Genomic DNA, 27,326 nt, shown 5'->3' with positions numbered 1-27,326 from the left:
ACAACAACAAAAAGTTGTTTTGGGGCGAAATGTTACCTGTGAGGAATGTTTTTGTGTGGAACCATGAGGACTAGAATCAATATATCTCAGTATATCTTTAAATTTTCTGAAAACCCTTTTTTTAACTCCTCCTAGGCCATTTGTCCAATTCACACAAAATTAGGCATATATAATCTATTAAATTTGTTCAAAGAGCTTTGAATCGTCAAATAAATTCACTCACTGACCTACATTTTCTGAAGGCAAAATCCCAAAAAAGAAAAATCCCCCAAAAAAACCTTGATATCCTTTGACAGAAAAACATTTTGAAGAAGCATTCCAAGTTTTATCCAATTGCACCCATAGGGGCACAACAACTAAACCTGTTATAACTTCGCAATCGCTTGATGTATTTTGGCATGCATTTACTTTGGGGTAAGTGCTAACATCCATGAGACAAATCAACAAAAATGGCCAATAGCCAATTATAATTCAGTAGCCAACAAATTTATTTGTGAATGTCCGATGGCTATGCAACTGTGTTAATACATGCACAGTGTCTTCAAGAAGCTGTGTACCAAGTTTTGTTAGAGTCGGCTACCAGTTGGCGCTATTATAAGCTAATATTATAATAGCTAATATTTTTTGCTATTAATTCTGGAACTGTAAGAGTTAGAGAACTTATTAACCAATGGATTTCTATGCATTGGAAGAAGTTTCCAGCATTTATTACAGCTTTGCTCAAAGAAATAGATTTATTGCCACCCATATTCAGCAGTGTAAATGACCCACAATAGGCAGTTTTCAATAATGTATGTTATGTGGTTTTATTAAACTACTTTATAAGTCTTTTCCATACAAAATTGATTGATTGTAACATTGTATGTTAGAAGCAATCAGCTGATTCCTCTTGAGGTCCCAGGCACGTCACTCCACCATTCTGTGGGGCTGGATTGTTACACTGGCGGGTGCGACTCTGGGTCCTCTCTGTACAGGTGGACCATGAAGACCAACAGCTCCAACTGCCATCTACTGCCATTACTGGATGTGTAAAGAAAATGAAAAGAAAAACCAAAACTATTTACCATAATAAAAAATAAAAAAACTACACTTAATGGCTTATGAACAATATATTCTATTATAGCTCTCTGTTATTATTAACATGGCACACACAGATGCACCTTTTCTTTGAGTTATCTCACAGCTCACTCCCCTGAAACCAGCTGGACAAACACACACACACCTGGAGCCTAATGAGAAAAAAGAAAAGAAAAAAGAATGCAAAATATTATCAGTTCAGTCAGGACCACTTTTGTCAAATACGATGTATTGATAATTTTAAGCAATCTGTTGGAAAAATATTTAACAAAGTTAATAAATCAAAAGCAGGAGTTGTGATATTTAGAGTTTTTTCTTTTCATATTATTCACATATTTAGAATTTTGTATTCAAGTATTTTTTGATCATTAGAAAAAAACTACCAAGAACTTTATGGGATGAATTTACTAAACATTTTGTGCCTAGCGTGTCGTATTTCAGTGTAAAACTCTGCGTCTTATGCACTAACTGCCCATTGTCCATCTTAACCAGGCTATACAATATATGCACTGGTATAGCAGTCCTTTGAAAAAGAGGCTCATTATAGAATGTGCCTATGCCTGATGAATATGCCATTCTGAACTCAGTCATACTTCATGTTTTTAAGAGCTGTGTCAGCAGGGGGCAGTCAGTGTGCCTCAACAAATCGCACAAGCAGTGCAGCCATACAGAATGAGAGAACAGACACATTCAGCTGGATGAACCACGACAGAATACAGGGATCTCGGGATGTGATTTGAAAATGTTCAACTATTTTTAATTGACACAGAGTCCTAAAAATGTGTCGTGCTTTGTTAGCTAGTTATTAATGGTTTATAGTTATTCTTACCTTTGAGGACTGCTATTCCGTTATTCAAACAGGGAGAGCAGCGACAGGAGCTGATTTCTTTCAGGTACTCTGCCAGAGCTCTCCTCAGGTTCTTCTTTAGGATGTTAGCATCAGAGATGTCTCGCGATGACACCAACTCATACAGTGGCTCAATCTGTTAAAACAGCTTGCATGCAACTTTTGCTGACTCAACTGTTACAGTATATCCTTGACTATGCAATCTAAAAAGTGAAAATAACTTAAGTCATATAATAACAGAGGCATATTTTCAATATAGGATAAGATATTAGATTGCAAGTGTAAATTGAAAGTCTTTGGTAAAGCAGCTTTTTAATGCTTGATAAAGCATTAAATTGAAGTCTGAACCCCCCATACTCGAGACCGTGTGACCCGACCGGTATCATTATATTTTAAGCCCGAACTTGACCCAAAATCAGTTACTCTGTTTATAATTTATCCTCTAAGCAAGTAAAGTAGTTGCAAGATGCTGTATTTTATTTAAGCATGGTAGGCAACATTCAATACGGTATAGTGTCCAGACAGATCTCACACTGAAATAGGAAGCAGTACGAAACTCTCAGAAACAACATGCAGACTACCTTTGTAATCATGTAAAAGTTAACATAAACAGTTTTACACCTGCTCTAATAAAAGGCTAGACAGAGCATAACAAATAAAACAAAAAGCAGGTGTCTCGAGATCCATTTAAAAAAAATGAAGTTTTTTTTTTACATGACACAGTGTCTAAAAATGTGGTGGTCGTGCATGAGGCTACAGTGAGACACAATGGTCAAAGACAGCCTTTAACAGCCTGTGAACAGCCTTTAACTCGTCTTTTCGTATGCTTCGTTCCCATCGGGCTCAGGTCGGGTAGTAGAACTTATACAGAACGGTATACAGAAACTTAAAAATTGCAGCTTCAGAATTCAGTGACACATCATCTCAAACAATTGTCCCTGAATCAAATGACGATTTAATGCATTTCATAGAAACAGATGTTCAATGAGAGGTTTACCTTCCTGCTGATAAAGTCAGGATTGTAGAAGACAGCATCACCCCACAGCTGCATGATGTCTGGAGTTGGTAGTTCTTTTGCTGCTAGACGTGAAACTGTCTCACTGTCACCTCCTCTCACCGCAATAATTAAATCTTCAACCATTTCATTAGTTTTACTGGAATCTGAAACACCATACACAGAACAGGAGTTTTATAAAACTAAATATAACATTTAAGTATATTAGTAACATTAAAGTCAACATTAAAGTTACCCATACTTTACATCCAAACTTAACTGAGACCTTACGCACCCAACCTTACCCAGGACACGAGCTTTCAAAACTCTATAACCAGGTCTTTTTTTTTTAACAAGCAACTTTTGGCAAGATTTTGGAAAGGCTGCATCAGCAGAAGCATGTAAATGCATAAATAGTTCTTTGGCTTGGTCAAAACTTACCAACGGACCACGCAGCACTATGTTACACATGCCGAAAAGGAAAGTTTTTAAAATGTGGAGCAATAAATTACATTTTAACTGAACATTATGTAGACAAATTTATTTTCCCTTGAAATAACATCAGAACAGAAATGTGTATTTCAACATAAACATGATCAATTTGGATTTCATGTAGACAATGTTTGGACAAACAGATGTTCCAGCACTAAACACACCATTCGTTGAGCAAGTAGTTGACTGTTGAGTCACAATGTTTACACTTTTTGTGGAAGTCAACCTACAAATGGCTTACATCTATAAACATTAAATTGGCATAGAAGAAAGTATTTTAACATAAGTTCATTTATCTGAACTGTGGAACTGTGGCTTTTCCTCACCTCCGAGTTCTTTCAGTAGACCTTTACAGCCACCTCCAGAAAGTCCTCCACTCACATACACTCCATCAATGTTGACCCCTACTTTGAGTCCAAGCTGAATACATTTCTTGGTATCATCGAGCGTGTAGCCTAAATTTAAGACAGCACCCACACAATCAAAGTCAATGTTTTATTTGTCACACAATTGCAAAGTACTTCTACTGTGCTTTCATACTGTATATAAGAAGAAGAAAGTATATGTAAGTTATTCTATGTACAGTAGATGGCAAATATTAAGCATAGCATCAGTTCAGACAGGTCATGTTAATCAAGCTGCAATCAGCTGATGCACAGCTGATCATGAAGTCTACCAATACAAACCAGACACTTATCAGAGTGGTCCTATTTATGTTCTCCATTTATTTATTGCTTTAGCTGCCTTTCCATTGCATGAATGCAAGCTGCACATAACATCCTCCTCCATCCCCAGCTCCACATCTTGTATGGCAGCTTTGCCTTTTAGTTTTCTCTATATCTGCCTTGTTGATCTGTGCTCTAAGAATACAGATGATTGCCAGTTGGAATTCCTATCTTCAATGTGTTACTGCACCTTGTTCTTGATTTACCAACTTGATATACCGTATTTGAAGTTCTATTACATGTCCATTTAATCTATTATGCAAAAAGGATTGTACAATGTTGCACTGTCATAATGTTTAAAAAAAAAAAAAAGAAATTGTACAATGTTGTAATACAGTGGAAAGAAAAAGTATGTGCACCCTTTGGAATTCCTGCATTTATGTATACATTTGTTTAAAATCTGGATTGATCTTCATCTAAGTTACAATAATGAACAAACTGTTTTAACTTATAACACACAAATTATTGTATTGTTCTTGTACACGTTGAATACATCATTCAAACATTCACAGTGTAGGTTGGATAAAGTATGTGAACTTCTAGGCTAATGACGTCAACAAAAGCTAATTAGAGTCAGGAGCTGGCAAACCTGTTATCCAATTAATGAAACGAGACTGGAGGTGTGGGTTAGAGCTACTTTGACTCATAAAAAGCACTCAAACATTTTGAGTTTGCTATTTACAAGAAACATCTGCTGATGTGGACCATGCCTTGCAAAAAAGAGATTTCAGAAGACCTACAATCAAGAATTGTTCCCTTGCATAAAGCTGGAAAGGGTTACAATTTTATCTTGAAGAGCTTATATATTCATCTGTTCACAGTAAGACAAACTGTCTATAAATGAAGATGATTTTGTACTGTGGCTACTCATATATGGAAAACATTAAACAGGCATGGTGTCCATGGCAGGACACCATGAAGGAAACCTCTGCTTTCCAAAACAAAACATTGCTTGCGTGCCTGATGTTTGCCAAAGCCCACCTTGACACTCCACAACACTACTGGTAAAATGTTTTGTGGACTGATGAAACTAAGGTTGAATTGTTTGGAAAGAACATGCAGCGCAATATATGGCATAAAAAGGGTACCGCATACCAACATGAAAACATCATCCCAATGGTGAAGTACAGTGGAGGGAGCATCATGATTTGGGGCTGCTTTGCTGCTTCGGGGCCTGGACTGCTTGCCATCATTGTGGAAAAAATTAATTCCCAAGTTAATTAATATATCCTACAGGATAATGTCAGGGTGGCTGTGCACCAGCTGAAGCTCAGAAGAAGTTGGGTGATGGAGCAGGACAGTGACCCTAAAAATCTAAGTAAATCCATTACAGAATGGCTTCAAAAAAAGAAAATCCACCTTTTGGAGTTGCCCAGTCAGAGCCCAGACCTTAACCCAGTAGAGTTGCTGTGGAATGACTTCGAGAGCCATTCACACCAGCAATCCTAAAAATATAGCTGAGCATAAGCAGTTCTGTAAGGAAGAATGGTCCAAAATTCCTTCTGAACATTGTGCAGGTCTAATCCGCAGCTACCGGAAACACTTGGTTGAGGTTATTGCTGCCAAAGGAGGATCAACCAGTTATTAAATCCAAGGGTACACTGTGAATGTTTAAAGGGATGTGTTCAATAAAGAAACGAAAGATTATAATTGTTTGTGTGTTGTTAGCTTAAGAACATTTTGTTTGTCCATACTTATGACTTTAATGAAGATGAGATCACATTTTATGACCAAATGAATGCAGAAAAACAGCTAATTCCAAAGGGTTCACATACATTTTCTTGCCACTGTATATCTGCTGGGTCTGTTTTGTTACCTCTAGGGAGAGGGAGTTAATTCTCTGCATTCCCTGTACAGAGTTTGCCCAGAATAGAACCATACTGCCAACACCAACAGATTCAACAGACAACTTCAATTGTCTATAAGTGAATAAGGTATTCGTTCAAGTTTTCAAGTAGTATTCATTTGACGGAAGTGTTCCTGACTGAAATTAGTTTAGATAAGAAAAGAACATGCTTTAAAATAAATAATGCTGGAACGATTGTGCAAAATCAGCATGAGCTGTGCATGTTCCTGTAGCTCAACTGGTAGAGCATGGTACTTGTAATGGCCAAGTTGTGGGTTCTATTCCTAAGGTATGCCTAAATTCATTTAAATGTACAGCATACCTTAAAGCAACATGAGTCAATTTGAAATAAAAGTATCTGTCAAATGCATAAATGTAATATGAATGCATGTGCAATCATTGTAAAATTCAGCTTTTGGTTCACAGGTTACCAGTTCAACACCCTACAGTATTTTGCTTTCCAACAAGTTTTTTCTTACCGGATTTTTCAAATTTCTCCTCATTGAGCACAATAATATACTCAAAGTTTCCACCAAGCATTGCCTCTTTTATAAAATGTGTCCCATAGTCGCTGTACAGCTGCCGGTACTCGCCGTATGTGTACTCCAATGGCAGGGAGTGCAGGCGGGACAGGAACTCAGGGTGTAACATCAGATTTTCTGTCTTTAAAGCATATCGTGCTACCTCAAGCTCAGCACGGGCACGGATAAATTTATTTTTCTGAGGACAACAAATAAAGTCATGAATGTCTACAGTGTAAGATGTCACAGTTTGGGCATGGGTTTTATATTTTCTTAGACAAAATGACATCTGTTTCTTCTTTATATTTTATATAATTTCTAGTTTGTGGTGTTTGCTGAGGCAAATGTCATTGCTCATACTATAAACAGAGTTTCCCCCAGATGATGATAAATTGGGCAAAAAATCCCGTAGACTGGCACTTAATATGGAGCACTACAGCAACTGTATAGCAACCACATACAGTAGCAATGCCCTGGTATCCCCCCACAACACCCCAACATTGTGGTTGTGGGTTTTGTATGGGCAAACACATTCAAATTTTCTTCAGAAAATATAAAAATCTAGTTTCACTTAGATAGTCCTCACAGTCACCATTTTCTGATTTTATCTGCTGTTATGCCCTACTTCATATCTCAATAAACTAATGAAGTAGTTGTAGAAAAGCATCTTACCGTCCCTGTAAAGCTGCGCATCTTCTTCACTGACTTCTTGTACTTGTGGTCATTATAATTAACACTGAATTCAAAAACATTAGGAATAGCAATTCCAATAGAGACACTGGTCTTGGACAGAGTTGCCTTGCTTTCACTTGTAGAGAAGTCACTGTATGACTCAAAGGCATCCAGCTTGAAATCATAGGAGCCTTTTGTCTGGAAATAATAAAAGAGAATTATATCCCACATACTTTAAATACAGACTCCAAAATAGCTATTTATTAGCTAGTTCTTAACTAGTATAGCTAGATGTTACACTTTCACCAAAGAAGTACTTATTTTTTAACAAATATAACTAGTTTTTGTAGCATGTAATGTGCAATATTGTGTGGTAATTGAGGAGAGACATGCCTCTATTGTGTACTGTTGTAGATTATATGGCTTCCTGAAGCGAACATCCTGAATAAAATTAGGCAAGCAGCCACCAGCATAGTAGCGGTTGTCAAGCACCACTGCCTCCAGATTCCCATTCAAGATGTTAATTCTACAAATGTAAAAGACACAATCTCTTTACATTTGATCCAAATATAAGTGGTCAGTGGTTATTAACTGTACACTGGACATCAAGTGGTGACCCAGCACTCTATTGAAATAAAAAATGCCTATAAAATCAATCATTGGCAATATATTAAAGGTGAACTTGGTAACTTGTCTTTATGTTATCTTGGATTACACTGACACTTAGCGGCTTGGATGCAGCATCATTTAAAATCAATAGTTTTCAGTTCCCTATCTGTCACTCACTCGACGTTGTGTCGATGTAGTGACACTAGGGGTCACTCTTGTGAGCCCGAAACACCTCTAGTCTTTGATAAAAGGCCAATGAAAATTGCAGAGTGGTATTTGCATACCACTCCCCCTGACATACGGGTATAAAAGGAGCTGGTATGCAACCACTCATTCAGATTTTCTCTTCGGAGCCGAACGGTCGATGTTCATTGAGCTGACTGTTCATTCACCTCTGCTGGATCTGATGGTGCATTTCAGCGGCTTCTCCCTCCTCTGCACTGGTGCACTGAAGAGAACACCCCTGGGCGCTTCGGCAGAAATAAAAGAGTATATTTCTCTAAAAGAGCGGCACACACGGAACGTCTTTTTAAAGATGCGTCTTTTTAAAGATGCCTTTCCGTTTGTGTGTTATTCCTGGTTGCGGTCGTTATCTCTCAACTTCTGATGGTCACGATCGCTGTCTTTCGTGTCTGGGCGCGACCCACGCGGAGACAGCGTTCGTGGATGGATCATGTACTCATTGCGAGAACATGACCATGGCAACATTGCGGTTGCGGCTTGCCTTTGTAAGAAAGTATGCCACCCCAGCGGCTCCTCGCCTCGGTCCTTCTACCTATGGGTATGAGGCCAGTGCGGCTAGCACTGGGGGTGATTTGGGGACCCCAATGGGACAACCTCCGCCGGGTATCCCCTCATGGACCTCCCATTCCCCAGCATGCTTGTCTGCCCTGATCAGGCTTCCGGACGAGTCTGCTGGCTTGTCTCACGGCGAGTTCGACCTCTTGTTTCACTTAGATTTGACTCAACCTGGTCATCAGGTTCCTGAGAGGCACCAGGAGGTTGAATCCCTTCAGACCCTGCCTCGTTCCCTCATGGGACCTCTCTGTAGTTCTTCAAGGTCTTCGGCGAGCGCCCTTTGAGCCCTTGCAGTCAGCTGAGCTTAAGGCACTCTCTTTGAAGACTGCCCTCCTGACTGCGCTCACTTCCATCAAGAGGGTAGGAGAACTGCAAGCGTTCTCTGTCAGCAAAACGTGCCTGGAGTTCGGTCGGGGCTACCCTTACGTGATTATGAGACCACGACCGGGCTATGTGCCCAAGGTTCCCACGACCCCTTTTAGGGACCAGGTGGTGAACCTGCACGCACTGCCCCAGGAGGAGGCAGACCCAGCCCTGACGTTGTTGTGTCCGGTGCACGCTTTATGCATCTATTTGGATTGCACGCAGAGCTTTAGAGTCTCTGAGCAGCTCTTTGTCTGCATTGGTGAACAGTGGAAAGGAAGCACTGTCACCAAGCAGGGGATCACCCACTGGCTCATTGATGCCATAAGAATGGCATATCACGCCCAGGACGTGCCAACCCCGGCAGAGCTACGAGCCCATTCTACCAGGGGTGTAGCGGCCTCCTGGGCCTTGACCAGTGGCGCCTCTCTAAAAGACATTTGCAGAGTAGCGGGCTGGGCAACACCAAACACCTTTGCGAGGTTCTACAATCTCCGGATGGAACCGGTTTCGTCCCGTGTAGGGCACGCACAAGCAGGTAAGTCTGGGACAGCTGGCCGGGTGTATCGCTTGCGCATAGCGCCTTTCACCTCCCCTGAGCTGAAGACGTGCGCTGTTGACTCCCAGTAGTGTTCACAAACTGTGTTCCCTGGATGATTTCCTCCGAGCCCTGTGGCAGACGAGTTTGCGGAGAAACTCGCTGCCAGCTCAGTACATGTGCTAACTAAGTCCTGTACTGGGGCCCTGTACTCCGCATGTGGTGGTTCCCCGTAGGTAACCCCATGCGATGTATATCTTCCGCTAATTCGACGTAGACCTGGTGGCCCCAGTTGGTTAATTCCTTTTTTTTGGGGAGAGGAAAAAAAAGAGGATAAGAGGCCATGACTGGGCTAGCCTGTCTCTATCTTTTGGGCAGTCGACTTGTCCCCAAAGGGCCATTCGACACTCATAACAGCATTGGGGGAGGTTACGTGTCGGCCTGGTGCACTGGCTATGAGGCACACAGTGGTCTGCCCGTCACACACCACCAGTTCACATAACACAGTTTAGCCAGTTGCGGCATTTCGTATAGGCACCCCTAGTGTCACTACATCGACACAACATCAAGTGAGTGACAGATAGGGAACGTCCTGGTTACTTACGTAACCTCCATTCCTTGATGGAGGGAACGAGACGTTGTGTCCCTCCTGCCACAACGCTGAACTACCCGCTGAAATGGCCGGGGCCTTGTCTCAGCTCCTCAGCACAAAATCTGAATGAGTGGTTGCATACCAGCTCCTTTTATACCCGTATGTCCGGGGGAGTGGTACACAAATACCACTTGGCAATTTTCATTGGCCTTTTATCAAAGACCAGAGGTGTTTCGGGCTCCCAAGAGTGACCCCTAGTGTCACTACATCGACAAAACATCTCGTTCCCTCCATCAGGGAACGGACGTTACGCAAGTAACCAGGACGTTTCAGATGCCATTGTAGAAATGTAGTATTCACAGTCAGATATGATGACTTTAATCAATGAGTGAAAGTGTCAAATATCAGGATGGTTACTGAGATTAAGCGAGTAGTATTCAGCTGGTCATGTGATTCAAACATGGCAGCCCCCATGTGTGGACCCTCTCCATGTAGAATAAAACAGCTTTTAAAATATTACTGATGTGACTGCAGTCTTCATTTTAATGTGAGTGGTCATGATTTCTTACATATATTGCAAAATTACAATTCATGTCTTTAGGAGTTAAACTTTTTTAATGAGGAAAAAATTACTGCGTGCACCATAATATAACCACCAATATATTAATAATATTACCCACTGCATATGCCCACCAATATAAAACAAATATTAACATGTAAAGCTATAAACAGTTTTTCTTTAATTTTATAAAAGTATAAACAAAGTATTGCAAAATCAATTTTGCAAAAGTATAAACAGCACGTGTGATTTATCAGTCGAACACATAAAACAAATATTAGGCTGCTGAGTATGAGAAATATCATACAACTACGTTTGCATCTGTCTAATTTGGCTAGGTACTACCAAGTGACAGATAATGTTGCCAAAATTCACATTAATTTGCCAAAAGAGTGTAGAGTATGATTGGACCCAAGGCCTTTGGCCTATGGAATAGTGCAATATGTGATTATAAAAGTGTATCAACACACTCACCCTTTAGCCAGATTTTCTATTCCATAATACTCTTTAGTTGGCTGATTACATGCTTTGTACACTTTATCACATTCCTTTTCATCAGATCCATCACCACAGTCATCATCACCGTTACAGCGAAGACCCTCCAACACACAGCGACCTGTTATTAGAGACACAGCTTAAAAAAATATGGCCTCTGATTAAATAATACAGCCAAATTAACTACATGTCAAAGATATCTTGTCTTTATACTTATATTTGAGAAGAGAGTCAGTGTCATTGCATTGGATTCAAAATTTCAAAGCAAGTGACATCGGCAAACAAATGCTGCTAAAGCTTTTTTCAGTCCTAACTTCACTTTTCTAAACCCATTTTGTCAATAACTTCCAACCTACTAGTGTCAAGCTGGTTTGTAGTACTGTAAATGTGTGAAGTGAGTTCCCCTCAATTTCACACAGGTGTTCTAGCAGCAGGGCCGAAATTAGGAGGGTGGTGACCCTTGGGCTGAAGTTTACCTACACCATAAAACATTGTGCTACAGTTTCAGAAAGAAAAATAAACAATTACTGTTTGGGTAATTTTTGACCCGAGTCATTTTAGTTTTTAGTTTCCTTAATCTGAGCGTTACAAGGCTTGATGACTTTTCCTAAACTTGCCACCTGAACACACAATAAAAATTTGGACTAGATTACATGAGTCTAGGTCAGGGGTCTCAAACTCAAATTACCCGGGGTTCACTAGCCAGATGGTGGCCGGACACTTTTATCAAGAAGACATGTCTGTGATAAAGAGGACGCTTGGTCACCCTGCATTTCACTACAAAATATTATTTATTTTCCCATGGTGCTGAGCAGAGGTGGAGCGTGCCAGTGAATAGCGCTCAGTTAAAAGTTTTAGTTATTTGCAGTTACAGTTATTGATGCATGGACAGATGTTTTCGGAGTTGAGTGACTCCCTCATACCTAGCAGACTGCTCTACATGTTTAGTAGGGTAATGATGCCTGATATTGTATTTCATGAGAACAGCAGACCCACCAGGAGTAGCAGTCCCTTTTAGAGTTGGGAAAAATCACGAGCTGCTTTGATGTAATGGTGAGAAGTTATTTAAATATATAAGGACATAACTTGCATAGCAATCAGTTTACACAGTTTGTAAATGAAATAATTTTAGTTCAGTTGGACGGGCAAAATAAGTGACTTGAGTAGCTGTGACATCAGCAAATATACGCATTAAAAATAGAAACGGAGCGGCCGTCACCTGAATGCACGTCACATTAATGGATGCTTCCAGTACAGACTGTTCAGTAGATTATGATGGAAGCAATCTAGTTTTGTTAAGTGTGAATAAGCCATGTGGAATATATTAGGCTATTGTTTAATAAACTTTTAAGACAGTGGTTCTCAACCCTGTTCCTGGAGGCCCCTCAAAACTACACATTTTGGATATCACTTGGATAAAACTACACATTTGTGGCGGGGGGTGGAGAACAGGGTGGAGAACCACTGTTTTAAGAGAACAACGGGGATATTAAAAACAAAATGCAGAAAGTAAAACTTAATTTGTGGTCCGGGTTTGAGGATAAACTATTAACACTCACATGGGCCGCATGAAGCAATCTCGCGGGCCAGTGGTTTGAGACCCCTGGTCTAGGTGGTTTTATTAAACAGTCCCATGATCCTCCTGTTCAGGTCAAATTTGACTCGCCATAGGAAATGAATGGGTAGGACTATACACAAAGCAATTTTTTTTAAATTGTCAAATAAAAATCAATAAATCCAACACAAAATAAAACACACACACATGAAGAGGTGAGACTATAAAACTTCCACAATGCAAAACAGACATACACGCACACACACACACACACACACACACACACACATACACGCACAAATGAAAGGGTGAGACTATAACAGAGAATTTTGTCAAATAAAAATAAATCAGCCACTATGTAAAACGCACGCATGCACGCACGCACACACACACACTTAGTCTGACCCCACTGTGACAAAGTTTACGCTTGGGTGTGGGAGCAGCACACTATGGTCAGGTTTGACTGTAGCATACTGTGGCATCATTTCAAAATCTCACCCTTCAGCACAAGTGGTTTAATAAAAAGCTACAATTTTACAAATAAATTATTTGTTATAATGTCTTAATATATATCCAATGCATAACCTTTCAGGTAGGTTGTCATATGTTTTTCTAGTGATGGAGCGATACGCTCATCACTCCAGGAAAAATCACGTTCCCACTCCCGCACCTCTCACATACACTGCTTGGAGCATTTTTATTTTTCAACCTACAGCCCAAGGGCAACAGCCAAGGTTAGCCTGTGCATAAGTCTAGCCCCGCGTAGTAGGGTAACCAGAGGTGAAGTTCATCACGTTAAATATTGACATGGTCCACTAACAATTCAGAATGATCTCACTGTGAATATGGCAATGTAAATTGGTCTGTGCTTACTGAAATTGAAACCACTGCCCCCAGTGGCCAGAGCTAGAAGTGTTTTGAAAGTATGGGCATGTGTGAGCTCCAGTTTCTAGGTGAAATGTGAGAGTGCCAGAGTGGCACCACATGTAAGCTTTTTAGTTGTAAATGATGTAATACAGTCAATAGATATGCATGTTTTATCAACCAAATGGCCTAACCCAAACCCCAACCCTGCACCTAACCAACAGTGAAGTAAAAATGTATTCCCTAAGAGAAAATACAACCTCCAAAACATAGGCGAAGCGTGTGTAAGGCTGGGGAAAGCTTAGCCTTAGTCTTAGCGTTAGACGATTCACAGTGGAATTCTCACTCAATCCACTGCCTGCTACTGCTTCTGATCGCCTACTGCTAAAGCTGCCCATAACTGCTGGTCTAAGATCAGTTTTCTCTTCCCAAATCCAAATGTAGAGAAAACCTAGCTCAGCTGGCTGACTCTAGATCAGTGGCTGGGGGCAACTTAATCATTTGCCATGCACATGTGCACAGAAAATGTCTTCATGTCATAATTATATTTTTCAATAAATGTTTTTTAAATAAATAAAATCATGTAATTCATGGATTAAAATGTTTTTTTATTATAATTATTAAATTGGGATAACATAAAAAACAAATTAATTCTTGTATGTTGACAATAGTTCCCTATCTGTCACTCACTTGACGTTGTGTCGATGTAGTGACACTAGGGGTCACTCTTGGGAGCCCTAAACACCTCTGATCTTTGAAAAAATGCCAGTGGGAATTGGCGAGTGGAATTTGCATGCCACTCCCCTGAACATACGGGTATAAAAGGAGCTGGTATGCAACCACTCATTCAGATGTTCTCTTCGGAGCCGAGCGGTTCTATTCATTGAAGCTGAATTCATCTGCGAGTTCATTCACCTCATCTGCTGGATTTTACGGCGCATTTCAGCGGCTTCTCCCCCTCTGCACCTGTGAGTGCAGAGAACGCCCCTGGGTGCTTTGGCAGAATAACAAAAAGAGTATATTCTAAAAAGAGTATATTTTCATTCTAAAAGAGCGGCACACACGGAACGTCTTTTTAAATATGCCTTTCCGTTTGTGTGTTATTCCTGGTTGCGGTCGTTATCTCTCTGCTTCTGATGGCCACGATCGCTGTCTTATGTGTCTGGGCGCTGTCCACGTGGAGACATCGTTTGTGGATGGGTCTTGTCCTCATTGCGAGAACATGACCATGGCAATGTTGCGGTCGTGGCTTGCATTCATAAGAAAGCAAGCCACCCCAGCGGCTCCCCGCCTGGGTCCTTCTACCTACAGGTATGAGGCTGTGCCGGTTAGCACTGGGGGTGATTTGGGGACCTCAATGGGAGCACCTCCACCGGGTAAACCCCCACGGACCTCCCATTCCCCAGCACGCTTGCTTGCCCTGGTCGGGCTCTCGGATGTCGGGTTCTTCAGGTGTGGTCACCCAGTTTCAGGCTGATGCGGAGATGACGGACATGCTTTCCCGGGCAGCCGCGAGCGTCTGGCTAGAGTGGAACCCTCCACTCTCCCCTGAACCCTCATGGCTCGATGATTGGTTCCTGGGCCCAGAGCGCCACTCACGGCCGCGCCCCGCCCCGGTCCCTTTCTTCCTGGAAGTGCACGAGGAGCTGACAAGATCGTGGGGGGCACCTTTTACTGCCCGATCCTGATCTTTCAGCTCCCCCACTCTCACTACCCTCGATGGTGGGGCGGCCAAGGGGTAATCAGTGATACCCCAGGTGGATAAGGTGCTCACGGTGCACTTGTGCCCACAGAGCACCACCATCTGGCGTGCGTGCCTGAAGCTCCCTGTAGGTTTACATCATCCCTGACGGCTAAGGCCTACAGTGCCGCTGGACAAGCCACCTCTGCCCTGCACGCCATGGCTCTCCTGCAAGTTCACCAAGCCAAGGTGCTAAAAGAGCTGCACGAGGTTATTTCTGATCCAGGATTGATGCAGGAACTGCGCTCGGCGACCGACCTTGCTCTCCGGGCGATGAAGGTCACAGGGCGCGGTCTCTCAGGCAGGCGATGTCCACCCTGATGGTCCAGGAGCGCCACCTTTGGCTCAACCTGGTTGAGATGACAGAGGCCGACAAGGCACGGTTCCTTGATGCCCCCATCTCCCAGGTTGGCCTATTTGGATACACCGTTGAGGACTTTGCCCAGCAGTTCTTGGCGGTGAAGCAGCAGACGGAGGCCATTCAACACATCCTGAAGCCCTTACTTCATCATACCAAAGAAAGGTGGTGGGTTGTGGCCAATCTTGGACCTGCAAGTGCTGAACCGGGCCTTGCACAGACTCCTGTTCAAGATGCTGATGCAAAAACGCATTTTAGCGTGCGTCCGGCATCAAGATTGGTTCGCGGCAGTAGACCTGAAGGACGCGTACTTCCACGTCTTGGTTTTACCTCGACACAGGCCCTTCCTGCGGTTTGCTTTCGAGGGCCGGGCATACCAGTACAAGATCCTCCCCTTCGGCCTGTCCTTGTCCCCTCGCATCTTCACAAAGGTCACAGAGGCAGCCCTTGCCCCGCTAAGGGAAGTGGGCATCCGCATACTCAACTACCTTGATGACTGGCTGATCCAAGCTCACTCTCGAGAGTTACTGTGCGCACACAGGGACCTGGTGCCCAGGCGTCTAGGGCTTCGGGTCAACTGGGAAAAGAGCAAGCTCTCCCCGGTTCAGAGCATCTCTTTTCTCGGCTTGGAGTTGGACTCAGTCTCGATGACGGCGCACCTCACAAACGAGCACTCACAGTTGGTGCTGAACTGTCTGAAGGCGTTCAGACAGAAGACAGCGGTTCCACTGAAACATTTAAGAGGCTCCTGGGGCATATGGCATCCTCTGCGGTTGCCACACTGCTCGGGTTGATGCATATGAGACCGTTTCAGCACTGCAGACTCGAGTCCCGAGATGGGCATGGCGCCACGGGACACATCACGTAGTTGTCACACCAATCTGTCACCGCCTCTTCAGCCCTTGGAACGACCTAGCATTTCTATGGGCAGGGGTTCCCCTAGAGCAGGTCTCCAGGCGCGTCGTGATTATGACAGACGCCTCCAAGATGGGCTGGGGCATGGTATGCAACAGGCACACAGCTGCTGGCTCCTGGACTGGCCCGCGGCTGCGTTGGCACATCAACTGCCTCGAGTTGCTGGCAGTACTGCTCACCCTGCGGAGGTTCCGGCCGTTGATCCAGGACAAGCACGTTTTGGTCCGGATGGACAACACAGCGATAGTAGCGTACATCAACCGTCAAGGTAGTCTACGCTCCCGTTGCATGTCACAATTCGCCCGCCGTCTCCTCCTCTGGAGTCAGCAGCGCCTCAAGTCAATACGAGCCACTCACATCCCTGGGCGACCTCAACACTGCAGCAGATGCGCTGTCACGACAGGTTATGCTCAGGGGAGAGTGGAGACTCCACCCCCAGGCGGTCCATCTGATCTGGAACGACCTGATCATCAGGTTCCTGAGAGGTGCTAGGAGGTTCCCTCCAGACCGCATTTCATCCCCTCATGGGACCACTCTGTAGTCCTTCGGGGTCTACGGGGAGCCCCCTTCAAGCCCCTGGAGTCAGCTGAGCTTAAGGCACTCTCTTTGAAGACTGCCCTCCTGACTGCGCTCACTTCCATCAAGAGGGTAGGGGACCTACAAGCGTTCCCCGTCAGCGAAACGTGCCTGGAGTTCGGTCTGGTCTACTCTCACGTGATCCTGAGACCCCGACTCGGCTATGTGCCAGGGTTCCCACGACTCCATTTAGGGATCAGGTGGTGAACCTGCAAGCGCTGCCCCAGGAGCAGGCAGACCCAGCTTTGGCGTTGCTGTGTCCGGTGCATGCTTTACACACCTATTTGGATCACACACAGAGCTTTAGAGTCTCCGAGCAGCTCTTTGTCTGCTTTGGTGGACAGCGGAAAGGAAGCGCTGTCTCCAAACATAGGATCGCCCACTGGGTTATTGACACCACCATGATGGCATATCATGCTCAGGACGTGCCGCCCCCCGTGGCACTATGAGCCCACTCTACTAGGAGTGTAGCAGCCTCCTGGGCCCTGACCAGTGGCGCCTCTTTGGCAGACATCTGCAGAGCAGCGGGCTGGGCGACACCCAACACCTTTGCGAGGTTCTATAATCTCTGGGTTGAACCGGTTTCGTCCCATGTGTTGTCAGGTCTGAACAGGTAAGTTCTGGGACAGCTGGCCGGGTGTATCGCTTGCGTATAGCACCTTTCCCTTCCCATGAGGTGAAGACATGCGCCTTTGACTCCCAGTAGTGTTCACAAGTTGTAATCCCTGGATGATTTTCCTCCTTAGCCCTGTGGCAAAGGGGTTTGCGGAGAAACTTGCTGCCAGCCCAGTACATGTGCTAACTAAGCCCTGTACTGTGGTAGGTGCTCCACATGCACTGGTTCCCCATAGCTGACCCCATGTGACATATCTTCCGGTAAAACTGGTAAACTGGTAAACTGCATCTTCCTTGGGCAGAGGCCCCTCTGCCCCCGGTCACCATGCTTGTAGAAACTCCTCCCCCATCAGGTAGGACCTACCAGGTGACTTCTCCACATGACATACTTCCGACAAGACTCGGTAAGACCATGTGATGTATTTCCACTCAAAATACCCCCCTCCCCCCCTCTTCTCTGGGTGGGGTTTGGTCAACGCGGTGTCTTCCCCTTGGGAGTGACACCCCCCGACATAGACAATTATGGCCCCCAGTTGGGGAGAAAAAAGAGGAAAAGAGGCCATGGCTGGGCTAGCCTGTCCCTATTTGTTGGGCAGTCGATTGTTCCCGAAGGACTGTTCGATGCTCATAAGAGCGTTGGTGGAGGTTACGTGATGGCCTGGTGCACTGGCTACGTGGCACACAGAGGTCTGCCCATCTCGCACCGCTAGTCCACGTAACACAATTCAGTAGTCGTGGCATTTTGTATAGGGACCCCTAGTGTCACTACATCAACACAACATCGAGTGAGTGACAGATAGGGAACGTCCTGGTTACTTTCGTAAACTCCGTTCCCTGATGGAGGGAACGAGACAATGTGTCGCTCTTGCCACAATGCTGAACTACCCGCTAAAATGGCTGGGACCTTGTCTCAGCTCCTCAGCACAATACCTGAATGAGTGGTTGCATACCAGCTCTTTTTATACCCATATGTCCGGGGGAGTGGCATGCAAATTCCACTCCCCCCCCCAGTACAACGTGCTAGTGGTGAAAACATAAATATGCAGGAAAAGATAAATTCACTTGAATAAATACAAAAATGCCTAATGGGAGAAGTGCTTGTCAGTAACTCAGCAGAATCTGATCAATGTCAGAATACCGGAACATTTGGTAGCAACATATCAATCTCACGTATTATCATGTTGAACATTTGACAACCACAAAGTGTCCAAATACATTGTGTCTTCATTCATATCTAGTGTATTATCATTTAAAACCTAACAAACCTATTTATGTGAAATGTTTGGCTTGAAAAGGGTGCTTGTGCTATCTTTCTTTAAAATAATAACACTTGGTCTATCATACCTAATGTATATCCATACAATTCGAAATTTAAGTGTCCATATTTTTGGGGTCACTGTATTTGGACCCTAAATAAACAATTAATTATTATATTTCATATATGTTTTATTTGTCTTCATCTTGCAGTTATTTGAATTGTTCAGTGTTGATGAAGGGTCACCTGTGATGGTACAGCGGAAGCCCTGGCATAAAGGAGTGCGAGTCCGACAGGAGTATCGAGATGGAGGAGTGCAGGGCTCCTCCTCTCTGCCGTGATCATGACACGGTTCTCCGCCAAACTCAGATGGCTGGATCACTGTGGCATAGCGATACTGAAGAGATAAAAGTCATTGGGAGACATGCAGAGACACAAAAAGCAAGCAAGTTAAAACTCTCAAATTATTTTGTTTGATCTTGAACATGTACATAAATATGTTGTTTATGAACAGATACCTGTAGTAACATGACCTATATATGATATGCTATATTTTCTGTAAAAATGTAATGTTAGTGACGTCTTAAATGTAAGTAGAATTGATACAAAATGTATAGGGGAGACCACACTGCGAAAAATAGTAACATACAATTATTACCTCAAGGATAATTTTCTACTAGATCTAACACATTAAAATTACTTCCGGTTTTATAACCTAATTTGTCAAGTAAATTAAGTCCAGGGGTTTTCAAACTAGGGTCCGGAAAGAGTTGGCCCCCAAAGACATACCCCTGTCCTCAAGGCTGCAATATTGCTGGCAGGGCTATCGCCCCTTTGGGGTGTACGCTCAGTCGCTCCTTGAAGCGGTCCAGGGGCTAGGCTTTGGTGAGGCCGTCCTTATCCAAATTTTTCTTGCCAGACTCAATAAGCCCTTTGATTGGGATCTGCTGGGCGATCAGAAAAATGTAACCTGCTGGGAAATGGTTGACCACGGATGCCATGACAGATGGAGCTCCATTTTGGGACCCCATCTCTGATTGTCCGACCTCCCAGGCTTCATTGGTCTAGCTCGCTGGTACAGTACGGGTGAAGTGGCACGGAAGAAGGCGAACCACTGCAGCCCCCATGGAGGCAACTGCTGCTGACCGGCAGGAGGCAGCCAAACCCACTGCTGTCATTTCCTCCACCCTCAAGAGGAGCAGGAGGAGGAAGAGATCGGTCCATGTGGCTAGGTCTGACCCTTAGACAGCAGCCGTTCTTGACCCCTGCCCAGCCGCCGACACCTAGCTCATGCCTGACCCCTGCCAGGAGGTGTCTGCCGAGCCAGTGCCTTACCGCTGCCAGGAGGCGTCTGCCAAGCCCAAGCCTGTCCCGGTCCTGTCCCCAGCGGTCACCTCTGAGTCTGACCTGATCCTGTTCCCAGTGGCCGCTGCGGAGTCTGACCCGGTCCTGTCCCTATAGCACGCTGGTGAGTCTGACCCAGTCCTGTCCCCAGCAGCCACCACCAACCCAATACCTCCCCTGCAGCCACCGCTAACCCTGTCTACATCCCTATCCTGAGGCTGCATGACCTTATCCCTGTCCTGGAACTGCCTGACCTCATCCCATTTCTTTTCAGTAGCTTTTCAGTAACAAAGCTATATTTTTGATTAGGTAGCGCGTAGCTTTTTCAAATGCTAAACCACTACATCATACATCACACCGCTGTTTACTATCGCCAGTTTTGAATCAGAACTAAAGATGTCCGACTCACAAATGAATCACTCATCTGAGTCGGTTCTTTACATTGAATCGGTCACACGTTCTAGCAAAACGGTCTGAATCGGTTTGTGATTCAATCTGAATGACTCACAAAGCTCATGCGCAGGCTGCTGAATCATTTGGTGTGCGCTCTCACTTGCCAACACGCTCAAGGAATATTTTTAAATATGGAAAATAAAGATAACACTTGTTGCAGTGGATCTACAATCAATGGAAACCAAACCTGCAAATGCGTCCTATCATTATTTGCCAGTGATAAAGAAGGTCTTTATTAAGTTTAACACGTTTACAGCTTGAATGGCAATGCAGGTAAAGATTTTACCACCAAAACAGTATCAAAAGACTTAGTAGCCTACTCGAAAACACATCAAAGAAGTACCATGGCATTACCATGTTTTTTGGACATGCACCATTACCTGGGAGCACCATGTTAATACAGAGGTATACAAATAAGGTAGTCATATAGTGAAGTACCATAGTAGTACCATGGTATTCTTTGAATGACCTTGAAGCACCATGTACATTCAATTGTAAATGAATGTGGTAATCATATATCAAATTACTTCTGATCAGAAGCGTCCAGGACATACAGAAATATACAACAGCAAGACAAAGAATTACAGGATAAGATGAATAATATATGTACAGAGTTTTTATGCAAAGGAAATTATGTTCAAATAGGTATTGTAGAGGGAGTAGTATCAATATGAATAATACAATTTAAAAATAGTGATTTTTCATTTTGATCACATGGGTTTGTATAGGTAGCATTTATAAATATATAAATAACCTGTATTGCTCTATATTATACTGTACTATACTATCCATGGCTTTGATAAACATTATGTGAGTAAGTATTTGAAATGCTTTGTCTATGGCAGTATGCTCTGTGCATCTGGTTGAAAAAAACATGAAGTAGCTTAAATGTAGCAAGCTACTTTTGGCGTGTAGCTTGTAGTGAAACTTGCTACTTTCTCTGAAATGTAGCTTTTAGCTTAGCTTAACACATTTTTCTGTTGAGTAGTTTGTAGCTTAGCTTGCTATATTTTTTGAGTAGCTTGCCCAACACTGGCTGTCTTTCCCCGTACGTGCTCTGCGTGCGCTCAGAACTTTAGACTGCTCGCTTGCTTTTCCACCCGTTCCATTTTAAATTTGTATCCCCTTCCCTCGCAAACTTCACTCCCTCTCATGGACTCAGATGTACGTCACTGCTTACGTTGTGCGAGTGTCCACTACTGGTGGAAGACATGCAACATCCCTGTCAACAGAAACTTCCCTCACTCACTTAACGAAGTGGAATGGACTTCCAAAATGGCGGTGGGGATTCCCCTGAGGGGAAGTGCTTAGGGGAGTTAGCGAGTGGATGTTAAAAGTGAAGTGGAACACAGCCCCGAATTCCGACAAGTCCCGCCTCCTACGTCAGGACTGGTTATTAGGAACCGCTTACAAGTGCTCTGCGATTGGACAGTTGAGGTAGCTACAGCAACCATCTCAAAATATCATCTTGCATGCGCAGAACATTTTTGTGCGCTCAGTATCATCCTGCACATGCAGATTGTGGCACAAATATAACTCCATAAAATGGAAGACCAAACAGGCAGGTAATGACCAGATTTCTCTCCCAGTGTCAACAAGTAATGAACAGTGTTGGGTAAGCTACTCTAAAAAAGTAATTAATTACTAACTATTAATTACATATTTTACAGTGTAATTAGATTACTGTACCAAATTACTGTACCAGAGTTACTGTACTCTGTCTGAAAAGTAATTGCATTACCAATTAATTACTTTTTAAAACCCAAATCAACCTCGACCAGATGAAAAATACAAGGATAGACATGAAACTGGTTTTTTTAATTCTTTCACATTTACATTTACATTTATTCATTTGGCAGACGATTTTATCCAAAGCGACTTACAAAAGAGGAAAACAAAAGTGAATCATCTTAAGGAGACATTGGTATGAAAAGTGCCATATTACAAAGTTTCACTAGAATCAGAGTAGTATTCAAAACAGATTAAAGTGCAACAATAATTTTTTTTTATTTTTTATGACTGGTTAAGTGCTCATGGAAAAGATGTGTTTTTAGTCGTTTTTTGAAGACAGAGAGTGAGTCAGCTTCACGGATGGAGTTGGGAAGGTCATTCCACCATCGTGGTGTGATGAAGCTGAAAGTCCGGGAAAGTGTTTTGGTGCCTCTTTGTGTTGGTAATAAATCAATAAATCATTCAGTTAAATCACATAAATTATTCTTGAACTGGCCGAAGAATTTAAGGAGGCTGTGTTAAATTCAAAAACATATATTTTAACATTAGACTTTAATTTCGATTTTAAATTGTTGTTTTATATAGAATTATTCTATTGTCTATACAATATTTAATGCAATTACATCAGAAGTAACAGTAATTAAATTACTGAAAAATTAAGAGAAATCCCTTACTTTACTTAAAAGCAGTTTAATTACAGTTATTAATTACTTAGTAATGTATTACTCCCAACACTGGAAATGAATTACCTAATGCTGCAAATAGTTTAGCTAAATATGTGATTTATAATACATGAGACACATTTCTCACCCTCTTCTTGTTGCAGGGGTCACAACGCGTCCATGAAGACCATTCTGACATTAAACAGTCCACAGGGCCTAGAGAGGGTTGTAGTGTGTTCCTGTCTTCTGAACTACAAACTATTACAGCACTGGCGGAAGTAAAAAAAAATTTTTTAAATTTTTTTTTTAGATAGATAGATAGATAACACAAATTCAGAACCTACTATTTACAACAAATATACTATTTACAACTAAAACATTAAGAAAAATAAATACATTGTTCTCTAACAGCAAATGTTAAACTTGAAATTTTATAGACTAACAGATACAATCAATGCTTGACGGTAAAGTGAACCCAAAACACTGGAAAAAATATCATACATTTACACTCAAAGTAAAATAAATTCATACATACCATATAATGGCTAAACAAAGTGTTGATGTGCTGTAAGCTAAATTTGCTGTTGAAAAACAAGGCATTGTAACATCAAGGAAAGCTAGGCTGACTAGAATAGAAAAGTCAGTAACAGACCTTAAACCTCTAACCTACCCAACAACCCCTCCCCTCATCTCTGACAACAGAAAACACTTTCATACACTGCAGTTACTTTGCACACCCATCGATGTGTTTATGCATGGCATAACACATATTTTTGCTTGCATTTTGTTTTTGACACAGACATTGCAGTGCAATATATTGCAGTAAAACCTACAGGAAAAAAGAGTTTATGTAGAGCTATAAGAGGACTAGTGCAAAATGTTAACAATATCACATCATGTAATGTGTTTTGCTAAGTATCTTTTAAGTGTAGAATAAACGAAAAAACTCCAAAGGCTTTTCAAGGATTTGCTAAAATAAAGATGAGAAATTGACGTCTTTATTTCTCGTAAATGAGTCACTTCACCTCAAAGAGAACAGAATGGATCAATAGATAATTGTTTGTTTTGAGCTGTTTTCAATATAACCTTTGGACTTTTAGCTAAATATTAGACATTTGAATTTAGTGACTTTATGCCTGCATTTTATTGTACAAAACCACTATTATATCTTCTAATTTAATGAATTATTCATTAACTTATCTTAGTAGTTTTGTTCAAGATTGATCATTTGCCAACCTATATATATATATATATATATATATATATATATATATATATATATATATATATATATATATATATAAACAGTATCTGAAGGATCATAATTGAAGGATTTTTACCTTTCCAACTGCAGGATTAATAATCATTACATTCCAACACTCACTGGTATAATGATCTATTTGCACATAATTAGTGTTGATGAAAGACATGATCTTACAGGAAAGTGCTGCTCTCTGCTGGACGCACAGGAGATTCACCTCAAAATAAACTATGCAGTGCAATTTCATAATACATTGGATAACATATTTAACTAAATAATAAAAAATTAAAAAAATTAAAAAAATTAAAAAAAAAGATGGATATCATCTTTGTTTTCTTATACCACAGTATCATAATTAATTGGGTGCATTTTTACTTCACTAATTTAGTTTAAGCAGATATTGCCATTTTTGTCAGGTTCTATGAACTAACTAAAAGCTAATTTATTTTAGTTTTCTCCCTCTGTCATTTTAACTTTTTCTAATCAACAATTGAATGTTAACATTTAAAAAAAAAAAAAAAAAAATCCATCATCCTCCAGGAAGTGACGTAATTTCTAGTGCGAAAACAACAACACACATTTCAGTAGTATTAGCAATCCAGTTTATGAATGTATTTATGAATTCTGTGTTTTGTGGCATTAGTTGGTTTGTCTCATTCTAAAACAGCGGTTCCCCTTCTGTCACTCACTCGACGTTGCGTCGATGTAGTGACACTAGGGGTCCCTCTTGAGAGCCTCTTGAGAGCCCCGAACACCTCAGATCTTTGAGAAAAGGCCAATGAGAATTGGCGAGTCCACTCCCCCGGACATACGGGTATAAAAGGAGCTGGCTCGCAACCACTCATTCAGATTTTTTCTTCAGAGCCGAGCGGTTGTACTATCAGCGAGCTGAATACTACTGCTGTTCCATTCACCTCTTAAGAAGCGTGTGCTGTTGGATATACAGCGCATTTCCAGCGGCTTTCTCTCCTTCTGCACGACGAGTGCAGATTTCGCCCCTGGGCGCTTCGACAGCGCTCAAAGTGTGTATATTCCTGCTAAAGAGTATATTTTCTCTATTAGAGCACACACATTGACGCTGAACGTATTTTTAAAGACGCGTCTTTATAAAGATGCCTTTCCGTCTTTGTGTGATTCCTGGATGCGATCGCTACACTGTCAAAACTAAATAATTTGCACAGGACATCTCTAAATAAACTAAAAACCACCTGTCACAAATAAGAATATATGTTTTAAACAGTTTGATTATCATTATAGTAATTCCAAGAGAATAAACACAAACCACATAAATTAAAATCAAGTGTAGACTCCAAACAGGGGTGTAGATTCCGGGGGGATGGGGGGAGGTAACCCCCCCCCCCCATTATTTATACCAAGATCAATGTAAACATGTAAATGCTTCACGCTGCACCCTATGCCCTTGACTCCAATCATTAGCTTTCGTCTCTGTGTTGCCACATGATCCTCCAGACTTCTCACTCACCATAACAGCGATAATGGCCTCTGTTGTATTGGACAGTGCAATGGCAGACACTCAAACAATGTCTCCACCACTTCCTTCGTTTCACCCAACGCCCATACACCTGTATTCTGCTCCACTCCATTCTCATCTCACTGGTTTTCCCCCTGTTTCATTTAAGTCAGCCATCTTTTAAACTCTCTCTCCTCTCTGCGCCTCTTAATTAAGGACAGGTGTAATTAGTGATGGCAGAAATAAAGTTTTTCGAAACTCCTAATCAGTTGAACCAATTGCTTCGTAAAATGATTCACTGTTTCGAAGCGCTCGAAACACCGCATACTGGGGACACCTGCTTGTCAAAACCATGTAAATGCAACCAGAATACAGCCCAAACAGGGGCGGTTTGTGTCAATAGGCCTGGCCCCCCCAGTGGCCCCACTAAATTGGAGTGGTAGAATGGTAAGAGTGGTATTCTCATTTATAATCCACATTAAGTAGAACTGAAACTGGAACTGGCAGGTCCAAAGATGCGAAACTAATGCTGAACTTCTACCTTATCTCCAGAAGTTTTTGCTCGTTATTCGTCTGACATTCGGTTTCTCCTACCCGTGCTCTCTGGAGCCGACGATATTACAATGATATCATTAGCACAAATAGGTTTAAGAATATATGACTATATCATACAGGCATAAAACATTGAACTCAAATGGTCAATGCTTGTTGTAGCTGGAGAATTATGCCTAAAAATGCTCCGATGGGCTTTTGGCACTTGTAAGGGACTGTCTAAAAATTCCACCCACAGCACAAAAACGTCAGAGGTGTCCAAGTATTAATTAATTAATTAATTCAATTAAAGTGTATGTTGTTCATACAATTTACAATCTTTAGAATGTGTAAAAAAAATTTAATAAGTGTTTAAGACAGAACATACAAGGTATTGAACACTTGGACACCAGTGACATTTTAGCACAGTGATGGTTGATGTGAACAGCAACTGAAGCTCCTGACCTGCATCTGCATGATTTTATGCATTGCACTGTTGCCACATGATTGGCTGGTTAGTTAATTGCATGAATAAGTAGGTGTACAGGTCTTTCTAATAAAGTGTTCAGTGAGTGTATATTATATATATATATGCACTCCAATTCTGAGGAAATCTATGTGCTTAGGTTCTGTGTGGGCCTGCTTATTGATGACTGCTCATAATGATGATGGGATGTATAGCATGTGTACAATGATGATATTTTGATATTTTATTTGTGGCAGAATTACATGATATGGTGGATGTTTTACTATGCATTTAAAACATTGTAAGACTTACACCTGTTATTTTAGGTCCTAATAAACCTTTTAAGACAAATAATAATATAATGACAACAATAATCAAGAATGTTCAGTAACGACTTACT

At 42.1% G+C, this 27,326-nt stretch overlaps 1 protein-coding gene across 1 annotated transcript; it reads right to left on the bottom strand.

The window, feature by feature from the left end:
- Positions 1 to 780: 780 nt before the first annotated feature.
- c8b (complement component 8, beta polypeptide) lies at positions 781 to 23,879 on the bottom strand. Its single transcript, XM_051699536.1, has 12 exons — positions 23,733 to 23,879; positions 23,346 to 23,466; positions 19,254 to 19,404; positions 11,108 to 11,249; positions 7,568 to 7,700; positions 7,175 to 7,372; positions 6,461 to 6,701; positions 3,737 to 3,865; positions 2,922 to 3,085; positions 1,907 to 2,060; positions 1,161 to 1,229; positions 781 to 1,020 (listed from the first exon to the last, which is right to left on the bottom strand). Exons 1-12 carry the CDS (start codon positions 23,795 to 23,797, stop codon positions 866 to 868), a joined length of 1,722 nt encoding a protein of 573 aa, XP_051555496.1. The 5' UTR covers positions 23,798 to 23,879; the 3' UTR covers positions 781 to 865.
- Positions 23,880 to 27,326: the final 3,447 nt, after the last annotated feature.

The sequence above is a fragment of the Myxocyprinus asiaticus genome, chromosome 6 (genome assembly GCF_019703515.2).
Source record: "Myxocyprinus asiaticus isolate MX2 ecotype Aquarium Trade chromosome 6, UBuf_Myxa_2, whole genome shotgun sequence".
Lineage (NCBI taxonomy): Eukaryota > Metazoa > Chordata > Actinopteri > Cypriniformes > Catostomidae > Myxocyprinus > Myxocyprinus asiaticus.
This window is presented reverse-complemented; position numbering and strand designations above follow the sequence as displayed.